The sequence below is a fragment of the Lates calcarifer genome, linkage group LG12 (assembly GCF_001640805.2).
Source record: "Lates calcarifer isolate ASB-BC8 linkage group LG12, TLL_Latcal_v3, whole genome shotgun sequence".
Lineage (NCBI taxonomy): Eukaryota > Metazoa > Chordata > Actinopteri > Centropomidae > Lates > Lates calcarifer.
The window spans coordinates 14,687,285-14,702,614 of record NC_066844.1 but is presented as its reverse complement, the minus strand read 5'-3'; the positions used below and the strand labels follow the sequence as shown (position 1 = coordinate 14,702,614).

General features: G+C 43.2%; 2 protein-coding genes across 6 annotated transcripts in view; both read left to right on the top strand.

Moving 5' to 3' along the window:
* The window catches only part of sulf2a (sulfatase 2a), a 32,878-nt gene extending 18,673 nt beyond the window's left edge, over positions 1-14,205 (top strand). For 2 of the 5 annotated variants that reach the window (XM_018680018.2, XM_018680017.2), the window contains 20 exons: positions 3,447-3,716; positions 4,482-4,721; positions 4,841-4,992; positions 5,401-5,570; positions 7,190-7,340; positions 7,616-7,791; positions 7,946-8,074; positions 8,382-8,438; positions 8,595-8,724; positions 9,082-9,289; positions 9,742-10,024; positions 10,124-10,220; positions 10,341-10,435; positions 10,517-10,573; positions 10,669-10,835; positions 11,341-11,483; positions 11,676-11,784; positions 11,876-11,909; positions 12,420-12,473; positions 12,886-14,205. In XM_018680018.2, the coding sequence (XP_018535534.1) occupies positions 3,518-3,716; positions 4,482-4,721; positions 4,841-4,992; positions 5,401-5,570; positions 7,190-7,340; positions 7,616-7,791; positions 7,946-8,074; positions 8,382-8,438; positions 8,595-8,724; positions 9,082-9,289; positions 9,742-10,024; positions 10,124-10,220; positions 10,341-10,435; positions 10,517-10,573; positions 10,669-10,835; positions 11,341-11,483; positions 11,676-11,784; positions 11,876-11,909; positions 12,420-12,473; positions 12,886-12,916 (2,682 nt within the window). In that variant the 5' untranslated portion in view covers positions 3,447-3,517 and the 3' untranslated portion in view covers positions 12,917-14,205. The remainder of the gene's footprint in view (positions 1-3,446; positions 3,717-4,481; positions 4,722-4,840; positions 4,993-5,400; positions 5,571-7,189; positions 7,341-7,615; positions 7,792-7,945; positions 8,075-8,381; positions 8,439-8,594; positions 8,725-9,081; positions 9,290-9,741; positions 10,025-10,123; positions 10,221-10,340; positions 10,436-10,516; positions 10,574-10,668; positions 10,836-11,340; positions 11,484-11,675; positions 11,785-11,875; positions 11,910-12,419; positions 12,474-12,885) is intronic. The other 3 variants (XM_051074312.1, XM_051074314.1, XM_051074313.1) reach the window with 3 other exon arrangements.
* A 547-nt stretch (positions 14,206-14,752) lies between these two features.
* The window catches only part of arhgap46a (Rho GTPase activating protein 46a), a 32,278-nt gene continuing 31,700 nt past the window's right edge, over positions 14,753-15,330 (top strand). Inside the window, 1 exon segment of the mRNA XM_018680016.2 lies at positions 14,753-15,116. Within this exon segment, the coding sequence (XP_018535532.1) occupies positions 14,938-15,116 (179 nt within the window). The 5' untranslated portion in view covers positions 14,753-14,937.

The following is a 15,330-nucleotide window of genomic DNA, read 5'->3' as shown; positions in this document are numbered from 1 at the left end:
AACTGTGGTACTTGAAGTACAGATGTGTGTTGTTGGGCAGTGTAACGTATCTGTCTGTCGATCTGGTGTGTGTTTTCATCCCTCCACTCTTGCCACCATCTTACCATCATGCCCATGCTGTGACATGGCTAGCTCTGTTGTCACTGGCATTTATAATTCAGTCTTATCAATAAAAGATGGACAGCATTAAGTTTTTATTTGGTGATGCTGTGTTGCTGTCTCTTAAAGCCTCTTTACAAGCGAGTGACTGAAGAGCAAAACTTTCCTCCTCTGTTCTGACTTCCAGGTATCACTTGGCATTAGTATAATTTTAGATGATCCTTGGTCCTCAAACATGCTTTTAGAAGTTTATTCCCTATGATCTAATATTCTGCTAGCTTACTTCCCAGCCCTTCCTCTCCGAGCCCCCAGCCTTTAATGAGTTTTGCTGAGAGTGATATTTACTCATGTTGTCTCGTGCTTCTGTCTAAATGGCAAAAATTCCTCTTTCATTCCATCTTATCCGGCTGAATCAGCATTGTCGTTTCGCAGTTCACTTAGTGCAAAAAGCTGATGTGGGCAGAGCTCTGTCAGGAAAAACGAGCGCTAAATCATCCCAGTTTACAGAAACAACATGGCTCGCCTTGCATTATGAATGTGTCCAAACCATCACACTGGTCATGTTGTTGGAGACTGAGAACGGCTTGGCTAAGTACAGCTGTTTCCTAACGGTTGTCCATCTCTGTTTTTCCACACATCTTCAAGGTATAATGGCTTCTGTCTGTTTGGACGTTATGGTTTTCTCTGCTTTTTCCTTTGTGGTTTCGTGTAGCTTCTGCCACCCAGAGAGATAAAGAATACAGGCAGATAAAAGAGAGAGGGAGAGAGCAAACTGGAAAGAAAGGACTGTATGTGTCAGTTAGAGCTGATAAAAGCCTGAAAATCTAATTAGTCCTCAGTATCAGGGGGGAAGGAGGAAGGCCTCACGGGAGTAATGTCAGGAAATATCCACCACCATAGCATGTCAATAACACAGCATTTACATACTTGGCTATTGATAGTTCAGTGTGTAAAATCGAGCTGGATGTTTTCTTGTAAATCAGGACTATATTTGGTTCTCTTCCTTGATGGGTTTTGCCCACATCAGCTTTTTGAACAGATAAACAACTATCAAAGGGAAGCGCTGTACCTTCCACACCGCAAAGCACTCTAAAAGAAGGGCCAGTGGCGGAGGACTAGCTTAATCTGAGCACACTGGATCTATTCTTTATTCACTGTAGATGTCCTGGAATCCATTTTGGTGGTGAGGTAATAACTGTTGAATGCAGTCAGAGCTGGTTAAATGTGTTCACCCTTTTTTTTTTTTACTTGTGGATTTTCTTGTTGCTGTTAGTGTCTGTTCCCATGCTAGATATAACAGAAGGATGCAGGCAGGGAGAGCGCACAAAAAAAAGAAGCAAGGACAATTTCAAGACGCATTGCGCCCTGGGTCAGAGCTCATGTGGTCCTCCAGGGAAGAACCACATGCCCTGGGAGCAGGAAACCAGAGCAAACCCAGCTGCCGCTGTACATTTTGCTTTGTGTTTTGTGTTTGTGTGTGTGTGTGTATGCACATATTCACATGCTCGTGGTGTGTATTTGCGCGTGTAGGTTTGTGCTTTTAGTGCAAAGCAAAGCCATGGAGGAGGATGAAGGACATGTGTGGGTGTTTGTGTGATAGGGAAGACCTTAATGAGCACAATCTGGACAACAGTGTAGACTAGGGAGGAACAAGGAGCTTTATGTTAGAGAGGAGCTCTGCTACATTCAGCTCACAATTACCCCATCTGTTGTGACTCTGCGTGCGTAAAGTTCCCCTTGTAATAATCTCATCCCTTAAATGATTAATGCATTTTAGACTTTTTCTTTTGATGGCTTCATCCTGTCTTTGATAAGTGCATCAGTTGTGCACATGTGCATTCAGGCACTGTTGCATTTGTGTTTGCTTGTTTCTGCTTATTTTCCAGCCAGGTTGTTGTTATGCAGGAGCTCTAGTCCCAACAGAGAGAGCTTTCAGATGTGTTGTTGTTATTGTCTTCATCTTCAAACCAGGATTGCTCTGGCCACAAACTCCTTGTGGACTCACAAACACGCACACATGCCCAAATCCCCCACCTCTCGGTGACAGTGGAGCATCTCAGTGGTGGCGAGGTATTCACTGCTGCTTGTAAACCATGTTTATGATTATGGTCACTGGGGTGTGTGGCTGCTCTGATTATGTGTTTCAGTAACATTCAGTATTTGTCTTTAACAAAGTTATGTCATCTAACAGCTCAATGAAAGGAACATGGAATAAAGTTTTAGTTAATTAAGTTGGCTTTTATTTGAAAGCCCATTTATTAATACGTATATATGTTCTATGCAGTGTTTAATTACCTTTGTTTTAAAGTTACAGTCTTTGCAATGTAATATATTTATAAGACAGGTTCTTGCTCTATGTACTGATATTTATTCACATGTAGTGGAACAGAGCTGAACAGTAGCTATCTAAATTACAAACAGTTGTATCTATTGCTTTGTTTTGTTTTTGTTGGATTCTGCAGTCACTGTTGGAGTTACACTGTAATTGCAGGTTGTGCTTAAGATGAAAAAGTCAGGTAACTGCTGCTGTGTGTTTGCAGAGAGCATAACCAACAGTTGCCATGGTAAACTCAGGGGGGATATACTGTTAATGAGGACGAGTTATTATAGAGCTAATAGGATTGTAGTGTAATTTTGGTGAACTGCATGTAGAGATTAATTAAGAAAAAGCTCTATTTAACACATAGTTGACTCCAATTGTTAAACTTTAGAGGAGAGAAGAATTTGTAATTTTCTGCACATCTAGAGGCAGTTTGCCCCTGTTTACCTCAGAGATATTGCAGCAATATTTTTTTTCTGCTTTCATTTTTACAGGAACCTAAGTATTTTTCTGCTCCACACTGTGTGTTGACTTGGTGTCATGTGAAGTCAGTGCTATCTAAATCTTTAAAACTGGAATCCTTTTCTGTCTTCACATTGTTGTCCTGCTCATTGACCCCTGTCTTCATTTTCCTCCTCTCATCCTCTCTTCTTCTGTCTTTCTCCTTCACCTCTGCTCCCTACCCCGCCTCCCACCCCACCTCCCTTCATCCCTCATATCTATCCTAACCCTCTCAGGGGGAGGTGAGGCCTGAGCTGGCCCCAGGCCCAGGCCCATTAGCCCCAGCCTGGCAGCCATGTGCTCATCACCAGAGATCATTACACCCAGCCAATGACACCACTCTAATGCATCATTAATGATTGATTAACGAGCTGAGCTCAGCCCAAACGGGTGCATTTGTACGGAAGAGCACCCTGTAATGGCTGTGCAAGGCTTGCATCTGCTATTTTTTTTTACCAGTGTTTCGTGTGTGTCCATGAGCGTGTATTTTATTTTTATCAGTCTCCCTCTGTGTCTTGTCTCTCAGGTCGTGTGAGGGAGCAGCAGACTCCTGTGTGCGAAAACGAAGAACTGAAGAGGTGACGGCAGGGTAGCGCGATGGCAGGGCGGGTACTCTCCGCCCCTCTCCCTCTTCTCCTGCTCCTTCTCGCCCTGGTGGGAGTGCTTCCTGTGGCCCAGGGCTCTGGCTACCTGTCTGGACATCGCCTCAGGTCTCGCCTGCAGAGGGATCGCCACATCCGCAACATCCGGCCCAACATCATCCTGATCCTCACTGACGATCAGGACATAGAACTGGGTAAGACATTTTCCTCCATTAATCCTTTCCTCTGTGTGTTTTTTACTGTGTGTTTGTGCATCTGTCCCTCTCTCTGTTTGCTTTGTGTCCACGTCCCATGGGTATGGATATTCTCTCCATGTGTATCCAACAGCATCAACAAGGGAAAGTCAGCCTAATGCTGCCTCTTGGCACCATAACAACTGGCCCACTCAAAGTCATGTGCTCCCCTTGCCAACTCCTCCATTGCTGGCATGAAATGAGGGCGGCCTATGGCTTCCATTGTCCGGGTGCCAAACCCTGGCCATCTCCCTACCCGCTTAAGTCCTTTAGCGGCGTATTGGACTGGAGTGGCTGCATAATGGCCTCGGTGACATCCTTTGTCCTCCTGTGATCGCTAGTGAGAAGACTCCCATTGAAAAGCAGGAATTTATGGTCAAGCATCTGTTTCCCCAAACAATCACCATCAGCCTGAAAAGCTTTTAGTACACAGGAATCCAAATGGGTTACACTTTACCAAAAAGATTTATCCCCTCATTTAATTTCCCCCCTTCTTTTTCTCTCACCAGGTCCATAATGGTTTTTGCTCTTACCCCCTCATGCACTATGTTTATATTTTTCACTCTTTACCCTCTCTCTTTTCCTCAATCTCTCACTCTTTTTTTTCTCTCTCCAACTGCTTTATATCCCTCTGCGTCCCTTTCATTTCAATCCATGGCCTTTGAATCTCCTCTACCCTCCTATCCCTTCACACAACCCCCTCTCTCTCCCACTGTTCTCTCCCAGGTTCAATGCAGGCCATGAACAAAACGCGGCACATCATGGAGAAGGGTGGCACGCATTTCTCAAACGCTTTCTCCACCACGCCGATGTGCTGCCCATCCCGCTCCTCCATCCTGACAGGAAAGTACGTGCACAACCACCACACCTACACCAACAACGAAAACTGCTCCTCACCCTCGTGGCAGGCGCATCACGAGCCGCACACCTTCGCCGTGCACCTCAACAACTCTGGCTACAGGACAGGTGAACACTGCACGTCTGACACAAGAAGCTTCACACCCGTAGCTTAAGTTGAAAGTTTCACAGATTCATTGGGGCCTCGAAGACACCATTAACACACTGCTCGTCTGTTCCTCACTCAGCCTTTTTTGGAAAGTATTTGAATGAGTACAATGGCTCCTATGTGCCCCCTGGCTGGAAGGAATGGGTAGCACTGGTGAAGAATTCCCGCTTCTACAACTACACCCTCTGCAGGAACGGAGTGCGAGAGAAGCATAGCAGCGTCTACTCCAAGGTATTAATGCATTTCTCTCTCTCTGAGAAATAACGTACCTGCCTTTAAAATGATTCCCTGCATGAAAGTAAAGGTCAAACAAAATGTATTTCGATTACTTTTAAGCATTACTATTACAGTAACCATATGTTATATTTACTAAATAAATAAATTGGACTTAAAAAAAAAACATCATGTTTGTAATTTCTAATCCATCAGAAGTAAGACACTCTGTGTTTAAAGGCATAAACAGTCTGAACAAATCCAGTGTGGGTCATTATTTAGTTAGTAGATTTTGGGATTATTTTTTGACTCACGCCAAGTCAGTAATGGGCACTGACCCATAACAGTAAGACCTTGACATCTGCTCCTTTAGTCTCTTCTGTCACTCACCGAGTACCTGATAGACAATGTCTGCCCACTCCACAGGACTACCTGACAGACATCATTACCAACGACAGCGTCAACTATTTCCGTATGTCCAAGAGGATGTACCCTCACCGTCCTGTCATGATGGTCCTGAGCCACGTTGCTCCTCACGGTCCAGAGGACTCAGCCCCGCAGTACAGCTCTGCCTTCTCCAATGCATCACAGCACATGTAAGAAAAGTAGCGAGCCTCAAAATGCTAAAAACAAACATAACACTAATTTTATTAACTAAGCTGTGAGCCCTCAGAATGTTTTTGGAAGTTTATGATAATTAACTCATCTGCACAAATAACAGAGAAACTGTTTGACTAAGATTCCCTTTTTCTATTTGATGTAAAGCGATTTGGTTTATGTGGGACAAAGCCAACATGCAAAAGGGTGAATTTTTACATTTTCACATTCCGAGCTATTTGCTTGCATATGAGTCATCCTTACATTCACACTCCCTTTCATTTGACCCAGAATGACACAAATTCCATAATCTCAACTGGATCTTATCTTCCTCTGCCTGCAGTATGCTGTTGGCAGCAGAGCCCTCTCCCCCCTCTCTCTCTCCACAGCCAGTGTTTCTCTCCAGTTTAGTTGGCTCATGTATTGTTCACATTAGTGTTGCCGCCATAATGAGCTCTGCTAATTTGTACCATTTTGTCAGCCATGATCAAAGACAGGCATAAATGATGTATGTTTAATGCATAGGTAATTACTTAGGAGGAATGCACACACACACACACACACATATATAGCCATACACGTACAGCATTTAAGCCTTTGTCTTCCTGATTGTCCATGCCTCCGACTGGCTTGTCCAGTGCTGCTGGCTAATGGTAGACCTGTTGGCCTCGAGAGACAGCTCCAAGGCCAGTAATGAGACTGCAGTTTCTGCCCCCTTCCTCCAGCCCCCTCACTCCCTCCTCCTGCTTTACCTAATCCCTCCAGCATCATTAACCTGTGCCACACAGGCTTTACACACAGAATATTCTGAAAATTCAGCCCCAGTGTCTTTGTACAAACTTTTAATTGCTCTTTCTCCATAAATTTGCTCTCCCTCGGGTGATGTTTTCTGAGCGCGCCTGCGCTAGCTATTTTTCTCACTCCATCTCCCTCTGCCGTTATCAACCACATGGAGAGAGAGAGAGGCAGTAAAAGTCCAGCACTCCTTTGGTGATAAACCTTCTTCTCACCTTGGCACCTTGCAGACACATCTTCACATTAGAGCTGCCACTGTGGACCAGGCTGCACAAGACATTACCATTTCTTATAAGTCAAATTGATCCACTTTAAATGTTAAATATATTTTCTTCTAGGATCTCATTAGCTATTTGGCAGTATTTATTCTCAAATAATTAAAGTTCCATATGGCTCAGAGTTAAATATTGATCAAACTCCGCTCACTGTGAATAGGCCTATTGATTGCAGTGCTTTGCATTTTACGTGGTTTATGTAACCTCCAGTTTAGAATTGTATAAACCGTTTCCTGGCTACTTTGGAAAGAAAAGGATAAAAGCAAGGAGATAATACTGCTGTGAATGCACAATACTAACTGTACACACATGGGTAGATTTTCTGTAATCCAATTTATAGCAATAAATATGGAAACTATCCATGTAGAAATTTAAAAAAAAAAACCTAAATGCAAATATATGGATATACATATTCTGGAATGAGTCTTGTGCTTTGCTATTTTCTCCTTTTAGGATGTAAAAGAACCAACAAAAATTAAATATTAAGTACACCACATGGAATTTATTGTGGTTTAGTCTGATGTTTTTTGATCTTCTACCACTTTCAGAACCCCCAGCTACAACTATGCCCCCAACCCAGACAAGCACTGGATCCTACGCTACACAGGACCTATGAAACCTGTCCACATGCAGTTCACTAACATGCTGCAGCGCAGGAGGATGCAGACCCTGCTGTCTGTGGATGACAGTGTGGAGAAGGTAGGCGGACCAGCAGACAGATAGACATATGCTTAAGCACAGACAAAAACATACACCCTTAAACACACCAGACACACTCACATTTCATCTGACAGCCTCAGATCCTGAGAGATCTGTACTTGTTCTGACTGGGACTGTATAATGTATTCACTGACACACTTGGTAAATTGTTCATTCCATTTTTCCTTGAAACGGGCACAAGAGACTTGAGCTATCAACCATGAAGTATAACTTTTTACACCCTGTGAGTGTTTGATGAATTACATTCTCTGTAGGTGTACAACATGTTGGTGGAGACAGGCGAACTGGACAACACCTACCTCATTTACACCTCAGACCATGGCTACCATATCGGGCAGTTTGGTCTGGTCAAGGGCAAGTCCATGCCTTATGAGTTTGATATCCGTGTTCCCTTCTATGTAAGAGGACCTAATGTGGAGCATGGTGCAATGTGAGTGGCTTAGACTGTTGTTTTTCTGTTATTCATTCAATATTCTAATATCTAGATGTTATATTATATATACAGTATATGAGATTAATGACACTGTGATCTTTTATAGCAAGTTACATTTAAAAAAATCCACTTTTCTCTTGTTTCCCCGCAGTAATCCTCATATAGTGTTGAACATTGACTTGGCACCAACTCTGCTGGACATGGCCGGTGTTGATATTCCTGCAGAAATGGACGGCAAGTCTATCCTCAAGCTGCTGGATACAGACAGGCCAGTCAATAGGTGAACACACCCATCAGCTATTTTGCTCACTATCTTGGCATTCAATATACAGTTGAAGCATGGCATTTAAAATGTTGCACACTAGGCAGCTATGTGCCAAGAAGTAATTTACCTGGACTTTACAAAGTTCTGTTCTTGGTGTTTTCTTGGACATAATGAAATCTGCAATCCAAATATAAATGTGTAACACCACTTTCTTTTCAGTGCCGTACAAGGATGACATTTGAAAATGGACTGCCTGTTTGATCAGTGCAAATATCACAGAGTGGTTTGAAAGGATTTTTTATTTCTTTTTGCTCATTTCCAGGTTCCAGTTGAACAGGAAGGGCAAAACATGGAGAGATTCTTTCCTGGTGGAGAGAGGGTATGTCTTATTGATTGACCTTTTGCAGGACACGTTTTCATTCCAGACATTGTCTCCCGGTGACATCAGACTCTTTGTCTTTGGTTTCTAAACAAAAAAAAAACCAAAAAACAAAAAACAAACAAAAAAAAACTTTGTGTTTTCCTGTTCTTTCAGGAAGCCTCCGCACAAGAGAGCTGATGGGAAGGAAATGGCCCAGGAGGAGAACTTCCTGCCAAAATACCAGCGGGTGAAGGACCTCTGCCAGAAAGCAGAGTACCAGACCTCCTGCCAGCAGCCAGGACAGGTATCTGACCTGCTGCAGCTAAAAAACAAAGGTTTTTAAAGTTTGAGAAGAACAACCTGGAGTGTAGCTCATCTAGGGTGATAATATGCAGTCTGGTTGGCAATTTACTGAGTACAATCTGCTGCAGTCATTGTACTCAGGGTACCATTTGTCTCTGTACAGAGAACCCTCCTGATTTGTTAAGAAATATGAATAAAAAGATGTATGACATAAGAACATTGATCTGGAATATTTCATTTAGCATAGCCCCATGGAGAACATTTTTAATCAAAGGGTTTTTGTACAAAAAAAAACTAATGCTGTGCTATAGCCTGAAGACTCATCATCATCATCATATTTCCCTCTGCTTTGTTTTAGAAATGGCAGTGTGTGGAGGACCCGACTGGCAAGCTGAGGCTGTATAAGTGCAAGGGCATGGCTAGTCTCTATGCCCCACGTATGCAGGCTCTGATGGCCAGCGGTGCCTCCCAGCTGTCCCTCACATCTAACTCAGACAGCTGTGACTGTGGTGATGTGGGCTTCAAAACATCAATCCTCAAGAGGAAGAGACTGCTTACCAAGAAAAGTAAGTTCCTCTTGTCTTGTCACTCACATGTACCATTGTTCTGGTAGTTATTAATAGATGTGATTTTGTTCAGAAAGACACTTGTTCTTTACTTTGAAATGTCCTTGCAGTAGCCTACAAAGCCTTGCCAAACAAGGCCATTAATCTCAAGCTAAAATAGCCAGCTTTTGAAGTATTCATGAGATGAGAGGGATGTGTCTGTGCTGCCATCAAGTGGTGGACTAGAGTAGACAAGTGAGTCTTTAATCATGGGGTGTTGAAAGAAACAAATAAAAAATGTTGTAAATTATTCATGGAATACGATACTAGTTTCATGAAACACTGCTTCCTATCATCAGTAGTATTTTTTGTAGTATTTTTTTTTGTCATGTGCTGGTCTTCATTTGTCCACATCATCATAGATCCTGATCTGCAGTATCAAAAACACACCCCTCTTTTTCCATCTTATTCAGATTCCTCTGTCTCGTCTTATTCAGAGATGAAATCCAGTAAGACTGTCTCCAGGAAGCGCTGGGCTCGTTCTGTCTCATTTGAGCTGGATGGAGACCTGTACGCCGTGGACCTGGAGGAGGGCTACCGGCCCCTGGGATCCAGGAACAGCAGCTGGACCAGAGACAGGAGGAGCGGAGCAGGGAATGAGGAGGACAATGATGAGTTCAGCGGTATGGGAGTGACAGCCAAACCCACCACCAGCAACAGACTCACACCACCTGCTGCTCTTAAAGTCACTTACAGGTGTGTCTGTAATTCTGTCTGCACTGTATTTCTGTGAGCACCGAAGAGAAATAAACCGTTAGACTGAAATAATTTACACTGCACATTTGTTTTCTGCAGGTGCTCCATTCTTATGAATGACACAGTGAAGTGTGATGGAGGACTCTACAAGTCCCTTCAAGCATGGAAAGACCACAAACTACACATTGAGCATGAGGTACTGATAAATTTGCTTCCTTGTTATATCTTGCCCATAAAACACATTTCAAAGGTCATTAGTAGTCTGTGGTGTATAATGAGGATTGTGTGGCTGTGTGTTTGTTCCTGTTGTGTTTAGATCGAAACACTACAGACCAAAATCAAGAACCTGCGTGAGGTCAAAGGTCACCTGAAAAAGGTGCGGCCAGAGGAATGTCAGTGTAACACTCCCAGGTGAGAATTCATCAGGACCATATGTCACCAGCAGCATAGTGGTGTAATCATATATTTGACAGTTGTCCTTTGTCTTTTCAGTTATCTCCTGAAGAATAAAGAGGCTTTCAGGCTAAATGGACGCATGCACTCACTTAGGTAGAAATTTACATCATATGACAATGAATCAATTATTGAATTTTATTCCTCCTTGCAGTCTAACTGTTAAATGTTTTTTTTTTGTTTTTCATCAGAATGCCTTCCAAGCAGAAGAACCAGTGGCTGCAGAAGGAGCAGAAGCGCAGGAAGAAGCTACGTAAATTCCTCAAAAGGCTCCAGAACAATGACACGTGCAGCATGCCTGGCCTCACCTGCTTCACCCACGACAACCATCACTGGCAGACCGCCCCCTTCTGGACAAGTGAGGAATGGCATGTGGTTGTAGAAAGGGTGGCGTGGTGGTGCAGTGGTTAGCACTGTTGCCTCACAGTAAGAAGGTTCTGGGATTGAGCAGTTCAAGCTTTTCTGTGTGGAGTTTGCATGTTCTCCCTGTGCCTACGTGTGCCTCTGGCTTCCTCTCATAGTCCAAAGACATGCAGTTTAGGTTAACTGGTGACTCTAAATTGCCTCTAGGTGTGAATGTGAATGGCTGTTTGTCTGTATATGTTGGCCCTGTGATGGACTGGCGATCTGTACAGGCTGTACCCTGCCTCTCACCCATTGACAGCTGGGATAGGCTCCAGCCCCCCCGCCCCCGCGACTCTTAATGGATAAGTGGTATAGATAATGGATGGATGGATGTGTTGAAACTTTTTTTATATTCTCCAGAGCAGATATAATTAAAGCAATATTATTGGAACACTGTTGTAATATCCGTTGTTTTCCACTCTCAACCCTCCCTTCCTCATTGACTACCCCTCCCTCAGTGGGTCCATTCTGTGCATGCACCAGTGCCAACAACAACACCTACTGGTGCCTCCGGACCATCAATGACACGCACAACTTCCTGTTCTGTGAATTTGCCACTGGTTTCCTGGAGTATTTTGACCTCAACACTGACCCATACCAGGTATTTCTACATCATTTGTACAGACACACATATAATGGCAGCTACATAAATAACTTACAAATAATAGCCATAAAATGATTCCAAAACATGATTGATAGTGCATTCTTGTGAGCACAGGGGGCACAGATTTTCCAAAGTTTTCCAGAGTTTCCAAAAACCCTTGTTGACATTGTGTCCTTATTATTCCTGTAGCTGATAAATGCTGTCAGCACCCTCGACCGCAACGCTCTGAATTCAATGCATCAACAGCTCATGGACTTACGAGGCTGCAAGGGACATAAGCAATGCAACCCAGAGAAGGGTGAGTAAAAAACCTCTAAGGCAAACATGATTGATTACAGTGTCTCCAGAAATTTCAGACTGAGACTAATGTTACCTCCACTTCCTTTCAGGAGGAAAGGAGCGGAACTACTTCAGTGAATACAGGTATTTTTTTTTTCTTCCTCTTACAGCACAACTGATTACTTTTACAAACACTGCAGATGGAATTCATGTTCCAATATGAATTCAGAGAGGTTACAGCCTCCCTAGTGAGTCTTTAGTTATGTTTTTGCTCATTGCGAGTCACCTGGGGAGTAAAGGAAATGAAATACAGTGATGTTGTGCTGAAATTGAACCTCTTCAAACTGCCACGGTTCCTTACTATAGTGATCAAAACCTCTTCAGCATGCAGAAGCAGAAGCCAAAGAGGGCCGATATACAAGCCTGCTTTTTTGCTTCTGCTCTTCCCTTTTTGTAATGAAGCCTAATTGCTTGTCTCTGCTGTGCGTGTGGGGGTGTATGTGTGTGTGCCTGCTTGCGCGTGCGCATGCATGTATGTGTGTGCACCTGTGTGTGTGTGTGTGTGTGTGTGTGTTTTGTGTGTATATACCTGTGCGTCTGTCTCCATGCACATGCATTTGCCCTGCGCGTGTTAACGTGCTGTGCATGCCTCAGGCCAGTTCATCGTCGAAAGAGGCCAAAAGTGAAGAAGCCCTCCTCCAAATCGCTGTGAGTTTGTCATAACCCATCTGTTCCTTTGTAGTCAGCCAAGCTCTACTCCTATCTCTACCCAGATTTTTTTTTTTTTTTTTTTTTTTTTGTTAGCTTGGTCAGATGACCCAGCAGCATGCGCCCCTCTTTTCTATTTACTGTAGTTCTGTACTCCTCTACTTACAGTAACTCTCATTTACCTGCATTGCAAAGCTGCACCATCTTCTTTTCCATTCACCCACTCAAGTCAAATTCAGTAAAGCAATGCAGATGTGAAATTGTCTCATTAAGTTGTGTTCTCAGTCCTGTTATTGTCATTTCTTACTTTTCCTCGCAGTGTTGGTAGGAACAGACCACAACTGGAGCCATGGTTTCCAGTGAATGCCTCAAGTGGCACATTTAACTCACAGTATTTGTTTCTCCTGCACAGAGGGCAGATTTGGGAAGGGTGGGTTGGTTAACCACCTGCATCCCACAACTGACAGCATCGGCCCCCTCCAGTGAAGGAAGGAGAAGGGGGAGGGCAGGCAAACCCAAGGACCTTGACTACACTTCGATGGACCATAACCTGAGATACTACTCTTCTTTAACCTGGGTTTTAATTTTTGAGAGAGCTGCTCTTTGGAGCCCTCACCCAGACAGAGGATATACTGAGACTGAGAGAAACCTTAAAGACTCTCCAATTGTCAGTTCTACCTTTGCACACATTTCATACCCATTTACATCTTCTGTTACCCCCAGCTGTCCGGACTGTTAACGTCAACAAGATGCTGGGAATCGGGTGGGACAGTTTGGTATCGGCAAGCCATTCAGTTTAACAGTACTGCTTGTAGATAATATATATCAGCTTTAAACAGCTTTCTTTCATGTCATATGGGACTAGGTGGAAACATGAGTTGTCAACTCTGCTGCTACACAATGATGTCATGGCCTCATGATGTCTCTGTGGCACGTGCTGAATCATTAGTGCTTGGCGTCACAAAAAGACATATTTCCTTTCTCTGCACCGATGTGTCTGCACAAGGACGTGGTATGGAGTTTTAAACAACTGATGGTAACAAAATTTTTTGTATTATAGTTGATCTTAACGCCGATGAATGTCTTTTATGAAGCATCATCTTCCTCAAAGCTGTGAGGTGTGAGGTGACTACAGTTTGCCTGCCTTGATCCAAGCCCATATAGCGTCAGCCACACCTTGACCAGCCCTACACTAACCACTGTCTCACAATAATACAATCCAAACCTCCAGAATATTTGACCACTGGCAGAATGCCTCATTAGTGAATGCCATTTTAATCCTTTGTATTGTCAGTACCACACTATAGAAGTATCCAAACAGTTTGTTCAGCTTGCTATACATGGTGCTACAGGATAACAATACAGAAGTAAAATCTTGCTGTACAGTACAGTATGTATTTGAATGTATGTTGTGCAATTAATATAAATGTTTACAATATTTTTTATAATACTGAAGAGGCAGACCTCATTGTATGATATGAGTGGACAAAATGAACTTATAGGGAAAATGTAGCTTGAGAAATTTCATTGCCCGCAATTTGTATGTTTGTATGTTTCCTTATTTACATCAGAAAAGCACTTAAAGGGTTCACTGTGAAGAGATGCGCCATGTACATTTAATGCATATATAGTTTACTCTGTGCCAGAGGAAAAACACAACAGTGTGTGATACTTATTGATGTGAATTTTAGCTACCTGCCTTTGTTAGCTTCTTTGATTTTTTTTTTTTTTTTTAGAAAATATTTCCATAGACCTGAGTACTATAGTAATTGTGAATAAAGTGTTGTTTGACCATAAACATGATACGACTTTTATTGTGACATTAGATGTGGGTTTACTTGTGCATCCTGTCCAGCAGGTGTCTCTGTCTGCTTGTCCACAGGTTTACGGCAGGGCTACACTGCACTTTAGCTCACTACAATTGCAGTTGTGTAAAGATAGGTAGTTATCGTAAAAGAGGCAGTTAAGGTCTCTATCAGTCTGACTGACTGGGTCAAGAAAAAATACGTTGCAGAATGAGCATGTGTCTGATATTCAAATATGAATCCAGTTATCAAAAGTAGCCGGTATCTCAAACTGTTATGTCGCTAAGCAACTTATTCCCAGAATGTGGTTAAAATCTGGTCTTAGTTTGCTAACTAATTAGCACACCTTTTGTGAATAAAAAGACGTCATAAAACATATCTTCATTCACAGAGAGATGGACAACTCTGGCTGTCTCGAAGTTATTCATTTTGCTTGCCGAAAAGTTGGCTGACACCCGAGGCCTGTGATGTTCCGCACACCGCCTGATGTGATAGTTCTGGTCGCATGAGTTTCACATTTTATCACCCTGCTCCGTTCAGCCAACTGAGCAACTAAATGTTTTGATTGAGGTTTGGCTCCTACTCTTTCCAGCCAGGCTAGTCATGGGGGATAGAGGGTGGGGGTGGGGGTGCAGACTGGGTGACCCCCATACCAACCTATGACTCACGTGCAGAGGCGGAGACTCCATATCGGATTCACCACCGGAGGACCGTCCCGTACTCACTACTCGGACCGCTCTGTGCTCAGACAACTATCCCTAACCCCAACACCAGCTGAACATCGTTTTCTCTGTGTGTTACGCGTTGTTTACAATGTGAAGAACATGGCCGGGACAAGGTAAGTTAACTCTCACTTTAATTTCAAAGCGATACAAAAAGTTTAGCGGGAGAAAGTTTGGAAGCTAAAGCTCGGTTGCCTCGCTTTCACCCCGCCGCCGACAGCTTTCTGAGGGTAGCCAGCAGACAGTGAACAAGACCACACCACTCAATGAACGGTTATGTTGTTGAAGTACCTTACAGCGTTTTTAGGTAGTTAAGTTTAAATGTTAGCT